The sequence below is a fragment of the Mastomys coucha genome, unplaced genomic scaffold (assembly GCF_008632895.1).
Source record: "Mastomys coucha isolate ucsf_1 unplaced genomic scaffold, UCSF_Mcou_1 pScaffold18, whole genome shotgun sequence".
Classification (NCBI taxonomy): Eukaryota; Metazoa; Chordata; class Mammalia; order Rodentia; family Muridae; genus Mastomys; species Mastomys coucha.
Window position 1 is genome coordinate 107,551,736 of NW_022196900.1, and position 16,928 is coordinate 107,568,663.

Here is a 16,928-nt window from a genome sequence, read left to right on the forward strand (position 1 = left end):
AGAAATCCGCCTGCCTCTGCCTCCCAAGTGCTGGGATTAAAGGCATGTGCCACCACCGCCCGGCTGTAGAATGTCTGAATATTCCCATTCCTGTGATTGAGTTTAGAGAGTCCTGTCCTAGGCAGTGGCGTTCATTCCTCTTCTTTTCCTTTGTCCCTAGGCCACTCTCTGACCCAGTTCGTCCGACACTGCGCAGATCATTTCCTGAACAGTGAGCACAAGGAGATCCGCATGGAAGCTGCCCGCACCTGCTCCCGCCTGCTCACACCCTCCATCCACCTCATCAGCGGCCATGCCCATGTGGTCAGCCAGACTGCAGTGCAAGTGGTGGCAGATGTGCTCAGCAAGCTGCTTGTGGTTGGCATAACAGATCCTGGTAAATCTTGTGACAGCGGTCCAGGGGGATCCTAGAACTTGAGGTGTTTGCATGGTCTGTAGAGATCACCAACATTAATAATTTCATGTTTAGCCATATCTCTGCTAAGGCGTGGCTCCTATAGCCTGTTGGTATAAGATAATCTATATTTACTTAATTTGTCCTTTATTCCTCTGAATAGCTTTTTAAAATGGGGGTACAATAGAGTAAGTGAAAGGTGTTTTGGGGTTCTCCCACTAGTTTCATAGAAATTCTCAACCTATGGATCACAGTCCCCCTTTTTGGGGTTAAACAACCCTTTTACAGGGATCACCTAAGGCCAACAGAAAACATAGGTATTTACATTACAGTTCAAAACAGTAGCAAAATTACAGTTATGAAGTAGCATCAAAAATCATTTTGTGGTTGGGGGTCACCACATTAGCTGTGTTAAAGTGTCACGGTGCTAGGGGGGTTGAGATACACAGGAGGGTGATAGCTGTGGAGGTGGGAACTGGGGAAAGCTGGAGGGATGAGACCCTGAAGAGGTGCAAAGATGTGTTTGCTCTTGCAGATCCTGATATCCGCTACTGTGTCTTGGCATCCCTGGACGAGCGCTTTGATGCCCACCTGGCCCAGGCAGAAAACTTACAAGCTCTGTTTGTGGCTCTGAATGACCAGGTCTTTGAGATCCGAGAGCTTGCTATCTGCACTGTGGGCCGACTGAGTAGCATGAACCCAGCCTTCGTCATGCCTTTCCTGCGCAAGATGCTCATCCAGGTAATGGGGTGACAGGCAGGGAGGAGTGGACCTCCACAGGGAGGGAAGAAAGGCGGAAATACCTTACCACGTCAGGTTTGCACCAAGAGTCCGTGTTTTCCAGCTCTGGAATGCAGTCTGAGTGTGAGCCTGTCACCAGCATGGTGCGAGGTGCTCTTTGGGTCCAGACTCACCTCTCAGGCAGCTCGTCTGTCTCTGGCAAGTTTCCAGCGACCCAGTATCTTGGCTCTCACTGTGTCTGTGGCAAGGGTCTCTCGGGCCTCCCACTCTTCCCAACTTGCTTTTGTCATACTTTTCTTGCCAGTAGTAGGCAAATACAAAAGGTATCCGTCTTAACATGGATGTGATTCCCACACGATCCTGTGGTCACTGCACTTGGGTAAGGGCCACTGGCATTCATTATAAGTGATTTGAGATGTGTAGGTTTTTTAGAGAGATCCAGGTTGGCCTTTGTGCTGCAACCTGGGTCCTTGGTTTTTGTCTTCACTGTTCGTTCCTTGGCTTCCTGTGAACAGTACCTGTTCTAATCCTCCATCTTGCTATGTCTGCCCACCTCTTTTGAAATAGACAGGTTGCATAATATGTGAAGAACTTAAACACAGAATGCCAGTATTGCAGCTCATCCTAGGAGAGTATTACTCATTTGCTACTTGCTGTAGCAAAACATGACTGCAGAAACAGCCACCACTGAGCAAAACATGACTGCAGAAACAGCTACCACTGAGCCTACTGGTTCAGACTGTGCTAAGTTAGGCACGGAGATACCTCCTGATGGGAACATGGGTTTGTTCATTCAGTCAGCACCCGATGCTCACCTGCCCCATCCCACAGCACTGTGTGCTGGCAGTATGCTGGTGGACAAGCCAGGTATAGCTTTTGTCCCTGGGAAGCTCATACTCAGCCAACAGCCCAGCTCATTTTCCTGATGTTGGAGAATGTGCAATTCCATCAGATAAGTTGACCATGTGCTGAACTTAACCCTTGAAACTTAAAAATACATAACTAGGAATTTTTAAAATATTTATTTAGACTATATAGAGGAATTGAAAACCAGGGACTTATATGTATTTGGAAAATGCTACCACCGAATTATATCTGTATCTTTTAAACTCTGAAATAAGGAAAAAATAGTTTTGATGTAGATTGTCCCAAATTGGATTGTGGGACTTCATTGAGTGACTTGACTTTTCCTTGAGTGCTGGTCACTGGGCATTGGTGGATGTCACAGTGGGATGCATGGCTGACTCTCCCTTGTCTTCAAGACATCTGCTACTTGTCCTCTGCTTCCTGGGACAGATTCCCTGCAGCCAGCCAGCACCTCACTCAGTCGTTGTGTATCACTAACTTACTGCTGTCTGTGTGACTGGGGAAAACAGGCTGTCAAGATCATACAGGAAATCAGTTACCAAGTCAGCAGCTAAGACGAGAGTCTCACCGCAGTGGTGGGCACGCCTTTAACCCCAGCACTTGGGAGGCAGAGGCAGGCGGATTTCTGAATTCAAGGCCAGCCTGGTCTACAGAGTGAGTTCCAGGACAGCCAGGGCTACATAGAGAAACCCTGTCTCGAAGAAAACAAACAAACAAAAAAAGACAAGAGTCTTAGTTCCTCTGGACCCCTGACTAGTTGGGCATTGTAGTGTTCACTTCGAGCATGCTTACATCTCCACCCCTCAGCTCTACCCAGATGCCAGTGTGTGTTGTGGTGTCTACTTGACCTTGAGCTTAATACATTGCCATGCTTGCATTTTAGAGGTGTGAGAACAAGCCCAGCAGCTCTGTTCAGTAGTGTCTAGAGACCGGGTTCCTAGCACTTCCTTCATGGAGATATGTCTGGATCACCTGTTTCACAGCTGTTCTAACAGTCCTTCGATTCCTTTGTCATTATTATAGATCCTCTTGGTAATTTTGTGTCTGGACAGAGGTTTTTCCTCAGGAGCCCTCTCTTCAGTCCCTTGCCTGGAAAACCAAGGTCTCAGCTCTGACTGGGGTCCTTCTCCAGTACTCCAGTACAGTTGTACCGCTGTGACAGCCAAGGCTCTTGAGAGTTACGAATCCCCGTGTTCTCCAAGCGTCCAGTAGAGACTTGATTCACTGCAAGCCTGCTTCATTTCCCCAACTGCTGACACATCTCCCTTTACACAGTTCTCTGTGTTCCATCCTCTGCCATAGTGTGTTACCTTTCTTCCCTGCAGATTTTGACAGAGCTGGAGCACAGTGGCATTGGGAGAATCAAGGAGCAGAGTGCCCGCATGCTGGGACATCTGGTCTCCAATGCCCCCCGACTCATCCGCCCCTATATGGAGCCTATTCTGAAGGTAAAGCACAACAGATGACCATAGTGGGATTCTCACTCTCTGTGTCTGGGGAGGGGATGCTTTAGCACTGCTACACTGAACCAAGTAGATTGTTTCTTTGGTCCAGGCTTGGGGACAAGGGCCAGGAACCTCAGCAGCTGCAGGAAAGAGTTCCCCTTCGTGCTTCAGGCCCATCAAATGGGCTTGGGAAGGAGAAGTAGGGAAATAGTATGTGCACTTTCCCCAAATGAAGGCAAATGGGCTTTATTCAGGAACCCAATTTGAGATGGGAATGTGGTTTCATGTGAAGTGTTCTATGTCTGACACACATACATCTGGAGGGATGGTCGGCAGGCAGAGTTGAAAGGGCACCTGAGAAACGTCTTCAAACTGTGCTGCTGCCTGGGGCATACACTGCGCTTGTGTCTGGTTTCAAGAAAAGCTCGGAAATGCACAGTCCAGAGCCTCCTGCATGCACAAAGCCTAGAAGTAACTTCTGTATGACCTAGAGGGTCTTAGGAGGGTTTCGATTTGTTTTCTGGTGTTTGGGATTGAACCCAGAGCTTTTGTGTACTGGGAGGCATGCTGCCCTCTAGGGGTAAGATAGCTCTCCTACAGATTTCTTCCACACTCATTTTCTTATACCTTCTTCTGTAGGCTTTAATTTTGAAACTGAAAGATCCAGACCCTGACCCAAACCCAGGCGTGATCAATAACGTGTTGGCTACTATAGGAGAACTGGCTCAGGTGAGGGAGCAGCTGGCCTTCCACAGGTGGAAGGATGCTCTTTAGCCTGGGGGAAGGCAGAGCACTTGTTTTTCTCTTCATTCTTTTTTGTTTCTGGTTTTGTTTGTTCTTGTTTTATTTAGAAGCGGCATCTCACTGTGCTGCCCAGGCTGGCCTCAGACTCACAGAGCTCCTCCTGCCTCACCGTCTAGAGTGTTGGACTTCCTAGGTGTGAGCCACCATGCCCATCCTAAAACAATGTCTTTATCCCACAGTCTCAACCCTCTGCCATTGTCTTCTGGTTTTGTAGGTTAGTGGCCTGGAAATGAGAAAGTGGGTGGATGAGCTCTTTATCATCATCATGGACATGCTCCAGGACTCCTCTCTGCTGGCCAAAAGGCAGGTGAGTGCCACTGCTTCCTGAGTGGGCTGGAGACCCATGGGACCAGGGACCACAGTGTCCCCACTCAGCTTTTTGCGGAGCTTGACAGACAGTAAGTGCTTGACATTTTCTTTGAATGTGGAAAGAGGGCAGAATCTCAGAACAAGCTTTGGCTCTGCTCTTGACCAGTCGCCTACAGTTCAGATCCAGGCTGAGCATCACCCTATCCTCTGCATAGAGGGAAATGCAGTCTACTGTCAGAGCCCAGCTCCTGAGCGAGGAAGCAGGCCTGGACACTGCTTGTGGAGACAGACAGCTTCCGTTCATTCTCCCGGCCACGGAGGGTTATTAGAGGAGTAGTCCAAAGCGAAGAACAGTCTTAACTTCCTTCCATAGCTCCTGGTAGTCATTCAGCATACAAAAGAACCACGTTTCCTCTGAGAAATGTGGGAATATTCTGTATGTTTTTTTCTTTGATTTTTGTAGCAGCATCTCACTCCATAGTCAGCAAGTGAGTCAAGTGAAGTTAGAACTGGCCCTGAACCAAAGGCTGTCCTCCAACTTCAGCCTCCCTGGTACAGAGAGTACATTGGGAGCCATGCCTTGCACTCTACTCTTTACCTTTGATGCAGCAACTGTAGACTCGTGCTTGACCAGCTACGTGTGGCCTGACTCCAGGATTCCTATGCATGGATAGTGACTCAGCGGTCTTCTAATTGATTGGCTCTGCCATCTCATTCCCTCCATACAAAGAGTACACCCGAGCTTTCTTTTTTGTACTGGTTCAATAAACACGTGGCCTTTGTCCATTCAGGTGGCTTTGTGGACCCTGGGACAGTTGGTGGCCAGCACTGGCTATGTGGTGGAGCCCTACAGGAAGTACCCCACTCTGCTAGAAGTGCTGCTGAATTTCCTGAAGACAGAGCAGAACCAGGGCACTCGGAGAGAGGTACGCAGCATGGACACCTGGTTTGCAAAGGCTTGAGAGAGGAAGTAATGGCAGCAACCTACCCCACTCTGGGTGGGCTTCCTGACTGCCTCTGCTCTGCTTCTGTGGGAGGTGTGGAGTGTGGAACGGAGCTGTACCTCTAATCCTGTTTAATCAGATGTTGGGGTAAGTGCTTGTCTTCTTTCCCTTCCTGCTCAGGCCATCCGAGTGTTAGGGCTCCTCGGGGCTTTGGATCCCTACAAGCACAAAGTGAACATCGGCATGATTGACCAATCCCGGGACGCTTCCGCTGTCAGCCTGTCAGAGTCCAAGTCAAGTCAGGATTCCTGTAAGTTAGAACAAGAGTGTTGTCAAGCTTGGACTTACATCCCTCCTGACCATGTGTAGAAAGAATGGTGGTCAGGTAACTGATAGATATCGAATCTCTTGGCAGCTTGTGAATGAAGAGCTTGTAGTCCCTATGTCTAGCAGGGATGTTATACCCAATCGAGCCAGAGTCCTGTGTCTGCCTAGGGTCTTTGTCAGGGTTAACAGGCTAAGTCTAGGTTACTTTTGACCTCGGTGAGAGGTAGGAATCACCCTGACACCGCTGTCATCTGTCACTTTGTTAGTGCTTCTTTTTTTCTTTTATTCCCTGGCCCTCATGGAGGGGGCGGGGAGGAGAGCTCTTGTTTTCTCTGTTTTATTTGAGGGAAATCAGGACACAGAAAGACCAGTAGCCCCCACAAGCCCTGGGCCCTCTCTTTTTGCATCTAGTCTGACAATAGAGACCCATTGCCTTTTGACAAGTGCCAGAGCATTTGGGAATGAGAGCGGAGTATGAGTTTCCAGCCCGCCATCCACTGGGGAAAGCCTGTTTATGAAATTGATGGTTCAGCAGTGGCTCTCCTAATGCTGTAGAGGAATATGATTTTCCAGAATGAAATTATTTGTTCCCTAAAAGTCTCTCTAGGTTGATTGTTTATTTCCTTCTCCCGTCTGGATTAAGGGAGTGTACCATCTTGATACCCTTTGCTCCTTGACCATCAAGGGCAGAGCCCAAGGCCAGCTGCTTATGCTCCTCAGCAGCACCTGCCATCCTGTCTCCCACCTGCCCTACATCTTACCTCCTCAGTGCATGGTACCATTCCCAGGATGGAGCCCTTGCTGTTCAGGATATAGCATATGCCTGCTAACTTGTCTGTATTCCCCGGGGGACTAGCCAGCTGTGGAACAGATGTTTGTCTAATTTAACTCCCTTTACTTTAATTTGGAGGAGTAGTTATTTTTATTGATGGTTTCAACTATGAAGTTATGAACTGTGATGCTGAGAAGCTATGTTACATCCAGGAGTTTAGAGAAAACCCATCATGCACTGTTTTAGGCTTTGGTGGTTTGGGTAATAGAAAAGCTAGAATGAGTTTTGCTCCTCACAGGAAGAGCCTGTTCATCGGTTCCTAATAGCCCTGTGCTCCGTATTCACAGCAGTGTCAGAATGTGCAGAGAGAATATATGCATACTAATGCCTCTGAAGGGGCTTTGTTTGCTATTAGCCATGCTTAGCCTTACATCAGAGTCCTGTCACCAATACTCATGACTCTCTCTGTCACCTTGTCCTAGCTGACTACAGCACCAGTGAAATGCTGGTCAACATGGGAAACCTGCCCCTGGACGAGTTCTACCCTGCTGTGTCCATGGTGGCCTTGATGCGGATCTTCCGAGATCAGTCCCTCTCTCACCACCACACCATGGTGGTTCAGGCCATCACCTTCATCTTCAAGTCCCTGGGGCTCAAGTGTGTGCAGTTCCTGCCCCAGGTCATGCCCACATTCCTTAATGTCATCCGAGTCTGTGATGGGGCCATCCGGGAAGTAAGTACTTAACCCCTTCCCATGCAGACCTATCTGTGCCTCGGCCTCCCAGCACCACACTCTGCTTACCCTGAGGGCGCTGCCTCTCCTCCCGTGGCTTCTGGCACCTAGGTGTGTAGCTGGGTTTGTCCAGCCTTTCACTTCATCCCCACAGGCTAGCTAGGAGTAGCCCAGCGGGGAGAGCCAGCGCTGTTCTCAGTACTGTAGGCGGCTACATTTAAATTACGCTCAGTTTGGTTGTTGTTTGTGTGCTTGCTTGTTTGTTTTTAAGGTTTATTTTTGTAAACTTTAATTATATGTAGGTGTAGGTGTCTGTGTGGTGGTGTGTACATGTGCCCATAGAGGCCAGAGGCATTGGGTACCCCTGGAACTGCAGTTACAGGCTGTTGTGAGCCTGATGGGGTACTTCGAATCAAACCTGGGTACTTTGGCAAAGGTGTACTTTTATCTACTGAGCCATCTTTCCAGCCTCAAACTACTTTTTGATTGAACTTGGGGTCTCTGACTTGCTAGGCAAGGACTCTACCTCTGACTGTATCCCTTGCCCTTTTATTCCGAGAGAAGATCTCAGTAAATTCTGTAAGCTGGCTTTGAGCCCTGAGCCCTGATCAGCCTTAAACGTGGAGTCCTTTTGCTCCAGCCTCCCTGCTAGCTGAGGAAGGCAAGGCAGAATCACACACTTTTAGTGACAGTACTATGTAGATGAAGCCACATAATTCTTACTAGGTCTAATGGTATCAGTCTGTCCTATTATTGTTGATTCTAAACTGGAGCATGTGATCAGCGTCTGGGAGCGAGCCCTCTCCTGTGCAAGGCTTGCCTTCTTTGTCACTGATGAGCACTCTGTGAGGTCGCTCTCTCTGGAGGGTGACCACGCTCTTCCCCAGTGGCTTCTAGTGTTCCTCCGTAATCCTTGTCAGGTGCTAAGCTGGTGGCTGCATTACGACTATGTAGTTCTGTGATACAAAGAGTGGTTCCGTGGCGTCTGTACCCATACATGCATGATGTGTATACCAACAACACACCTCACTCTCGGGGTTCAAGGCAGCACACAGTCTTAGAATGACCTCTGAGGGGGTGCAGGCTATGCTCTGCTTGGGAGACTATGCTTAAATTCAGTATCTTTCCCTCTGTGACCTATCCTTAGAGGTAGGTAGTAACTTTTTATAAACTGCTTCCTGACTGTGGCTCAAGTACAGAATGGGGTTTTGTTTTTGTTTTTGTTTTTTAATCCCTTTGTGGGACAGGATCTCTCTGTGTTGTCCAGGCTGGTCTCAAATTCCTGGGCTCAAGCAAATCTTCCTAGGCATCCAGGTAGCTGTGACTTGAGTTCTGTGCCACCATGCTTGGCTTTCAGTGACTTGAGTTCTGTGCCACCATGCTTGGCTTTCAGTGACTTGAGTTCTGTGCCACCATGCTTGGCCATCCAGGTAGCTGTGACTTGAGTTCTGTGCCACCATGCTTGGCCATCCATGTAGCTGTGACTTGAGTTCTGTGCCACCATGCTTGGCCATCCATGTAGCTGTGACTTGAGTTCTGTGCCACCATGCCTGGCCATCCAGGTAGCTGTGACTTGAGTTCTGTGCCACCATGCCTGGCCATCCAGGTAGCTGTGACTTGAGTTCTGTGCCACCATGCCTGGCTTTCAGTTCACTTTGGGCTTTGTTCTTACAGTTGTCAGCCTCATTAGATTCCTAACTCCATTCACTGCAAACGCTCTCAGACTTTGATTCTAGATAATTACATGCTCTGAAAATAAAGGGTGCTTGGATGTTTTTCACTGTTAAGTCACTTATTACTGTTTTTATTGCATCGATGGGTTGCCACTACAGTGTTGTTTCAGTAGGTTGAGACTGCAGACCTTTCATCTTGGTGCTCATTTTCATGCTGACTTCTAACTGCTATTTTGATTTTGCCACTAGTTCTGTTATTGTTGTAGGGTTTGGGTTAATGTTTTTCAAAGTTTTTGAACATTCCTTTATAGTCTTAAATTATTAAAAGATTTCTTTTTAATCATGAGTTGATACTAGATTTACCAAATGCCTTTTCTTTGTTTTAATAATCATCCAGGGTTTTTTCTCCTTTAATGTCTTGGTATGTTGCATTGTGTTAAAATAAGTTCTAATGTTAAAACACAGCCACTCTGGTTATGACAGATTTTTAACTTATCAATACAGTATCTGATATTAATTTAGAATTTTTGCATAAAATAGAATTGATCTGTAGTTTGAAAACTACGGCTACAAGATTTATTTTAGCTTTTTTCTCATTCTTGTCAGGGGTCTTAGGACAGCTTCAGCCTTTCCTGTGGAGCACTGGCTCCGTCTAAATGGGAGCACTGTCATCGTGAGGATTCTGTCTCCCTTTCTTATGATCCTGGGAGTGTTAGAGCACCTGGGTGTGGGTCTTCCTCTGGGTGTTGTGGGACTGGCTGCAGAGTTCGCACCCAAGGTCTGCTCAGGGCGCCGGCCCAGACTGGAAGGAACCTGTGCCGCTCTGTGTCTCCATTTTTTGCCAGAGATTCGCCTACTTGTTGTTGTTGTTTTGTTTTGTTTTAGATAGCCACTTCTGTTGTATTTCTGCCTTATATCTTGCTTTTTTTAATCTCAGCAATCTGTTCTTTATTATTATTACTTTCCTTGATCTGCTTTTTTTCTACTTAAAAAGTTGGTCCTCCTAAAATGATAAAAATGTTTGTCACACGAGCCTCATGACCTGAGTTTCCTTCCCAGAATCCCTGCAAAGGTGAAAGGCAAGACCTGACTCCCTAGAGTTATCCTCTGACCTCTGACCTCTGTGTGCATGCTATGTGCTGTGCTCATACCCGCTCACCTGACTCCCTAGAGTTATCCTCTGACCTCCATGTGCATGCTATGTGCTGTGCTCATACCCACTCACACACAATACAGTCATGTGCTGGGCAGTGGTGGTGCACAGACAGACGGACAAGACAAACCAGTCAGATGAGGCATGGTCATGTACACCTGTAATCCTAGTATTGATGATGCAGGAGGATCAACAGTCTAAGGCCAGCTTGGTCCACATGATGATTCACAGGGGCATAAAGAACCTTATATTAGATAAGGAGGTCTTTCTTACCCTCATTTCTTTCTTATTTTTGTTTTTTCGAGACAGGGTTTCTCTGCATAGCCCTTGCTGTCGTGGAACTCACTCTGTAGACCAGGCTGGCTCAAACCCAGAGATCTGTATGCCTCTGCCAGGATAAAGGTGTGTGCCACCTCTCCTCAGCCTAAAAATCTTTATTTTTTTTTTTTAAACGTGTGTGTGTCAGGAGGAGTGTTCTTAGGGAGGGCAGAAGGTGTTGGATTTCCTGAAGCTGGAATTAGAGGCCTACAGGCCCATTATAAGCTACCCAGCATGGATTCTGGGAACCAAAATGGGTCCTTTGTGTGCCTCTTAACCAAGAAGTCATCTCCTGTTGCCCTCTTTCTTCCTTTTTAATTCAGTCTGGTAGAACTCTAAATTTTGGGGAGGTAAACTCCCAAGTATTGCCTTGCATATCTGCTTTTAAAATATTTTAAACTTTCAAAGCTAGAGAGATGGTTCGGTGGGTAAGAGGACTTGGTTGTGCAAGTTTGTGGACCTGGGCTTGGGTCCCCAGCACATGCATGTGGCTGTCTGGACTGTAGCTCCTTTATGCCAACTCCATGTTGGGGTTGATGCAGAGGAAACATGGCTGGAACTCACTATCCAGACCACCTAGCCGAAAAACAGCAAGCTCTAGGTACAGAGAGACGCGTGCATATACCACTCAGAAATGACACATGCACGTTTAAACTCTGAGGTAGGGGTTTAGGGAGGTTCCACATTTGGTAAAAGTGCTTTGCTATGCAAGCATGAAGACCGAAATTTGGATCATCAGGCTGGATGGGCATGGCAACACCTGTAATCTTTGTACTTACAAGGCAGAGACTCCCTACAACAAGCTTAGCTAGCAAAGTCAGCAAGCTCCAGGGTTAATTGAGAGGCTTTGCTTCAGTGTATAAGGTGGAGAGCAACCAAGGAAGACAAGCTGTGTCAACCTATGGTCTCCACATGCACACCCACACACATGCATACACACCCCACACACGCCTTTTTATGTGTATTTATGAGTGTTTTGTGTGCATGCGTGTATGTGCACCACAAGGGTGTGTGCCTGATCTCTTGGAGTTCAGAAGAGGGCATTGAGTCCCCTGGGGCTTGAGTTTAGACAGTACTGAGCTGCCAAATGGGATTGAACACATGTCCTCTGGAAGAGCCAACTCTCCACACCCCTTCCATACGCATCTTCATGTGCAAACATACACTCACATACGCATACCCTCAGAAATTCTTTAAGGTAAAAATGACATACTGTAAAGTTTGCTATTTTAAAATATAAAGTTTCTTGGCTTTCAGTGTATTCAGAGTCAGCAGTCAGTGCTAACTGTCTAAATTTAGAAAGTTTCCAGAAATTACTATAGCCAGAACCCTTCCTTCTCTCCTGTCAGCAGCCATTTCCTTTCCTGCTGCCTCCTAGAGCAGCCACCAGTCCACTTCATGTCTCCCTATGCTACTTCTCCCGAAGATTTCATGTAATTGATGGTACATAATATGAGGCCTATTATGTTGAGCTTCTTTCTCTCTTTCTTTTTTTAACACAAGGCATCTTGCAGCCCAGAGTGGCCTTGATCTTCTGTCTCCCTGCCTCTGCCTCCTGAGTGGTTGGTTGTCTTACAGCTGTGTGCCAGCAGCCCGTTTCTGCAGTGCTGAGCTGGAACCTAGGAGTCTGTACATACTAGACAAGCATCTCCCAGCTGAGCTGCATCCACAGACCTGTCTAGCTTACTCAACATAATGCCTCTCGGCTTCATCTGTGTTGTAATATATATTAATAGTTTGCTCCCTTCTTGCTGAGTAACATGAATTCTCGTTAGTGTTCAAAAGTCAGTTCTTTCTGTGTTTTAACTTACTTTCACCTTTGACTTTTTTCCAAGTGGTATTTTATTCGCATACTTAGACAGTATTGATTTCTACACTAACTGTATCGGGTTTGTCATTCTTTTGTGTTTGCTGAAGTGGCCTGAATGGTTTAGTTGTTTCATTGATTTTCACAGACTTCTTATATGCTTGTGCTTGCTACTGTTATTCATAGGGTTTTACATATGTAAAACAGTACCATGTTGAGATCTCCTGTCTGTGTGTTATGTGTACATGTTTGTGTGTGTTATATATACATGTTCATGTGTGCTATGTGTACATATTAATGCGTGTGCATGTTAGCATGTTTTGGGGCACATGTGTATGGGGTGCATGTTCGTGTGTATACTTGCATGGAGGCCAGAGGTTGGTATCCGGTATCCTCCATTCTCTCTCCATTTTATATATTGAAGCAGGGATCTCTAACTTGAGTACAGAGCTCGCTGATGCAGCAAGTGTAGCTCTCCATCTTGAGTAGTGGAAAACACCACCCCGCCTCTGTGTTCATGGATACGCATGTTCTCTAATCCAATCCTTGTGCAGAAATTCTTGACCACTAAGCCATTTCCTCAGTCCTCTATTCTTATTAAGTCTTTGTTTGTTAAATCCTTCTAATAGGGACAGGGTGTACATCAAATTTCCTTTTATGTGTGTGTATTACGACTAGGGTGTCTCTTCTGTTCATCTGAGTGGGTAACAACAGAGCAGTGGAAAGATTTCCTCCAACCCACCTTGGTGCAGGAGGGATTATTGAGGTTAGAGAAACAGTGGGTGACTCCAGGCAGCTACACCTCCAAAGACCTTACCCCAGTGTGGTCACAACTCAGGTCCCTACACAACAGGGCCACAATAAGCAAAATCTTCCCTTTCTAAGGTTCTCTGAGCTTCTTCAGTCTTGAGAGCATCTTGGGAGTTTCTGGAGTCTCCCTTTAGGAGGGAAAGTTTAGATCCAGAGGAAACAGTATTTAGTATACATTTTAGTCATAAATTTATAAATTTTATTTTTCAATTATTTTACAATTTTTTTTTTTAACTTTTCTTTTTTTGTTTGGTTTGTTTGGTTTAGCCGTGTGGGTTTTTTGTTTGTTTGCTTGGTTAGTTGTTTTGGTTTGGTTTAGTTTTGGTTTTTGAGACGAGGTTTGTCTGTGTAGTCCTGACTATCCTAGAACTCACTCTGTAGATCAGGATGGCCTGGAACTCACAGAGATCTGCCTTCCAAGTGCTGAGATTAGTGGTGTGTGCCACCACCATCTCTTGTGTTTTATATTTTATATTTATATTTTGATTTCTGTAAGCATCTTACATTGATTCACACTTTTAGCGTGATGATAACTATTTTCTCTAAGTCCTTGGCTAGCCTACTTTACTGCTCTTTGTTTCTCTGGTCCCTAGCTCTCTCTGGGTGTTTTGTGGTCATACGCATCTTCATCTGTTTTGTGGTCATACGCATCTTCATCTACTCAGTCCCCAGAGCAGCCTGGAGCTTCTGCTCTGAAGCGGGGGGGAGAGGAGCGGGTGAGCTTTTGCTTCAGTGTCTGCCTTGTTCCCAGGCCACCCAGGGAGTTAGCCATCTGAGGGTCAGCCTGAGATGGTCAGCTCTTCTAGGAGAGTTTTTCCTCCTAGACCTCACATTAAAACTCATTTCTTTGTCTCCTTTTGCCAGTAGGAGAGACTTTTCTTTTGTTTTGTTTGTTTTGTTGGAATTCACTGTTTCTTTTAAGATGTATCCCATTAAAGTTATAGCTTTACGAAAACCAGTTGGATTCTGATGATCTGCTTTCTAATGCATTAATTTCTAATTTTTCACAGTGGGAAGAGAATTCAGAGATTTAGTCTGCCATGTGTTTCAGAAACACCACACACCCTTTGTCTCAGCTGTTTCTCAGGTCATTCTGTTCCAGGTAGCAAGTGAACTCTTGTCTGTGCTTTATAAATATGCAGTACAAGCAGGGTGTTAGTGCATCACTAAATAAATTCTTTCTCTTTATTCTGCTTGGATAGAAGTTGAGAAGGAAAGGTGGTGGTCCCAGGTCTTCACTCCATGCTTTGACATGGCCACTCCTTAGGCATCAGCCATTAAATTTCCCTCTCATGACCAGGAACCAGGAGGCTCATTCCCTCTTTCTGTCTAGTGGTTTTTCCTGACCCCCCCCTTTTTTTTTCAGGTACCCCACTACCATGCTTTGTCTCTGGCTTAGGTTTTCCATCTTTTTTTCAGGTTCATATGACAAATTTAGCTAACAAGCCATTGTATGTAGAGTTCCTGTCCCTGGCCAATCTGGGCTACATGATACTGTTTGCAAAAAAAAAAAGAAGAAGAAAGAAAGAAATTTATTACTTATAAATTGATTATATTCTAATATCTACAACAAGGTGTTTATATTTAATTTTAATTAATTTATTTATTGAAACAAGGTTTTACTATGTAACCCACTATGAAGTTCAGTCTAGCCTTGAACTCCAAAACCCACCTGCCTCTGTCTTTTTTTTTTTTTTTTTAAGGTTTATTTATTATATGTAAGTACACTATAGTTGTCTTCAGACACACCAGGAGAGGGCATCAGATCTCATTACAGATGGTTGTGAGCCACCATGTGGTTGCTGGGATTTGAACTCGGGACCTTCAGAAGAGCAGACAGTGCTCTTAACCCACTGAGCCATCTGGCCAGCCCCTGCCTCTGTCTCTTGAGTGCTGGGATTAAAGGTGTGTACCACCACACCCATATTTTGGAAAGTAAGTAGTAGCAAATTAGGGCCAAGTTACATTTGGAGTTGGCTAATAATTTCATGCCAGGTTTGTCTGTTTTGAGGCAAGGTCTCTATGGAGTACTGGCAGTTCTGGAGTTTGTTATATCAATCACGCTGGCCTGGAACTCACAAAGATCCAAGTGCCTCTGCCTCCCAAGTGCTAGGATTAAAGGGGTGAGCTACCATGCCTGGCCTCATGACCTTTTTTTTTTTTTTTTAAAGTATTTAATGACCAAAATCCTATGTTTCTGACTTCCACAGTACATAGAGCAGCACTCTGTTCCCTGCTCAGGTGCTTTCCATGTGTGGCCTAGAGTAGCACTTGGGGACAGTCTGTGAGTACAGTACTACTGTCTGCAGTTTCTTACCTCAGAGGCAGGGTACAGGAGGTGAGAGACAGTATAAAGCAGAGTGTCTGGCCTGGAGCTCCTGCTATTCAGTAACCGCTGTCCTAGTTTATAAGGTCCTTGCCCCTTCGCCGTTGTCGGTTAACCTGGAACATACATTCAGTCGGTGGGCTGCTGTGGAGAAACCAACCCCATAGCTGTCTTTTCCTGTCTCTGGGTAAATTGTGAGTTCTGCATCCTTCAGGTACTAAATTCTTGATCTCTTGTCTGTTTCAGTTTCTGTTCCAGCAGCTGGGGATGCTAGTGTCCTTTGTGAAGAGCCACATTCGTCCCTATATGGATGAAATTGTCACCCTCATGAGAGTAAGTAGAAGTTACTGCTCTTAACCTGGGTCAGAGGATGCCCAGAAATGAGTGTGAATAGCATGGGTATTTCCTTCACGGGTCACGACTGGAGAAAAGAGGGCTCTATAGTGACTGTCAGCCACTAGGTTCTGCAGAGCACGGTAGTTAGAGATTGATTCTGCATGTTCCTAGCTCCTAAGTACAAGAATACAAGTGTGAAGTTTGAAGGGAAATCCTGAAATAATTGTCCTGCCAGAGACATTCTTGAGTTACTTGCCTAACACACAGCAAAGCAGTTTGTGTCAATATTGCAACAGTGCTTTCCTACTCCCACAAAAGCCCTTCTCCATACTACCCGTGAACCCACAGCGCACGAGGGAATGGATAGGGGATTGGTTTTTCCCATAGTCACCTGTCAGGCTCTGAAGACCAAGGTGACACTTTGCCCTGCAACCTCCAAAAATATAAATGTCATTTGACTTCAGTGGCACCCAGGGCAGGGATCATTGCCTGGCATTTTATAACATGCATTAAGCAAGTTCTAGAAGACACCGAGATAATAGAAACACCATTTTACTGTTGTATGCAGTTTAAATGATTCTGTGGGGGAGGATTGCTTTGTACATGGCTTAGTGGTAGCAGCAAGGCCAATTTCAAAATGTCTGACTCCCCCAGAGGAACTTCCCAGCACCCAGGTTCAGAACTGAACAGCCCTTACATGTATAAATCATTAAAAGCTGCTATGTTCCCATTTTCTACCACGGAGGACTCAATACAAGGAAGACTTGGACCAAGTGCTTGACTGCCCAATGGATGGCCTTGGGGCAGGGAAGGCAGGAAGGAAACTGCTCAGGGTAGGAAGCTGGAGCCTTTGAATCAGCCCCCACCTCCCTAAAAGAAGTGTGACCAGTGCACAGGGACTCAAGCAGCCACCTTGCCTGCAGAATGCAGCTGTAGTTCTGTCCCAGCGGAAAGGAGGCAGCAGGTGCTCTTCCTGTGGCTGCTGATCCTGGCGTTTTAATGAGCTCCCTAGAGCCCAAGAAGAGCAGTCTGTAAGCAGTGAGCTAGCCCACATCCCCAGGCAGGCTGCTGGCTTCTGAGTACAGAACCCTCTGAAGAAACTTTCTCTGAGGAAGGCAAAGTGCCGTCCAAGTGAGTGAACAGCAGATAAAGCCAGGCCTGAAAACCTG

General features: G+C 46.2%; 1 protein-coding gene across 3 annotated transcripts in view; it reads left to right on the forward strand.

The window, feature by feature from the left end:
• Mtor (mechanistic target of rapamycin kinase) overlaps nucleotides 1-16,928 on the forward strand; it is a 118,927-nt gene that overhangs the window by 20,677 nt on the left and 81,322 nt on the right. For all 3 annotated transcript variants that reach the window (XM_031379457.1, XM_031379459.1, XM_031379458.1), the window contains exons 12-20: nucleotides 161-376; nucleotides 930-1,135; nucleotides 3,328-3,450; nucleotides 4,087-4,176; nucleotides 4,466-4,558; nucleotides 5,352-5,486; nucleotides 5,685-5,814; nucleotides 7,086-7,336; nucleotides 15,670-15,756. In XM_031379457.1, coding sequence (XP_031235317.1) covers nucleotides 161-376; nucleotides 930-1,135; nucleotides 3,328-3,450; nucleotides 4,087-4,176; nucleotides 4,466-4,558; nucleotides 5,352-5,486; nucleotides 5,685-5,814; nucleotides 7,086-7,336; nucleotides 15,670-15,756 — 1,331 coding nt within the window. The remainder of the gene's footprint in view (nucleotides 1-160; nucleotides 377-929; nucleotides 1,136-3,327; nucleotides 3,451-4,086; nucleotides 4,177-4,465; nucleotides 4,559-5,351; nucleotides 5,487-5,684; nucleotides 5,815-7,085; nucleotides 7,337-15,669; nucleotides 15,757-16,928) is intronic.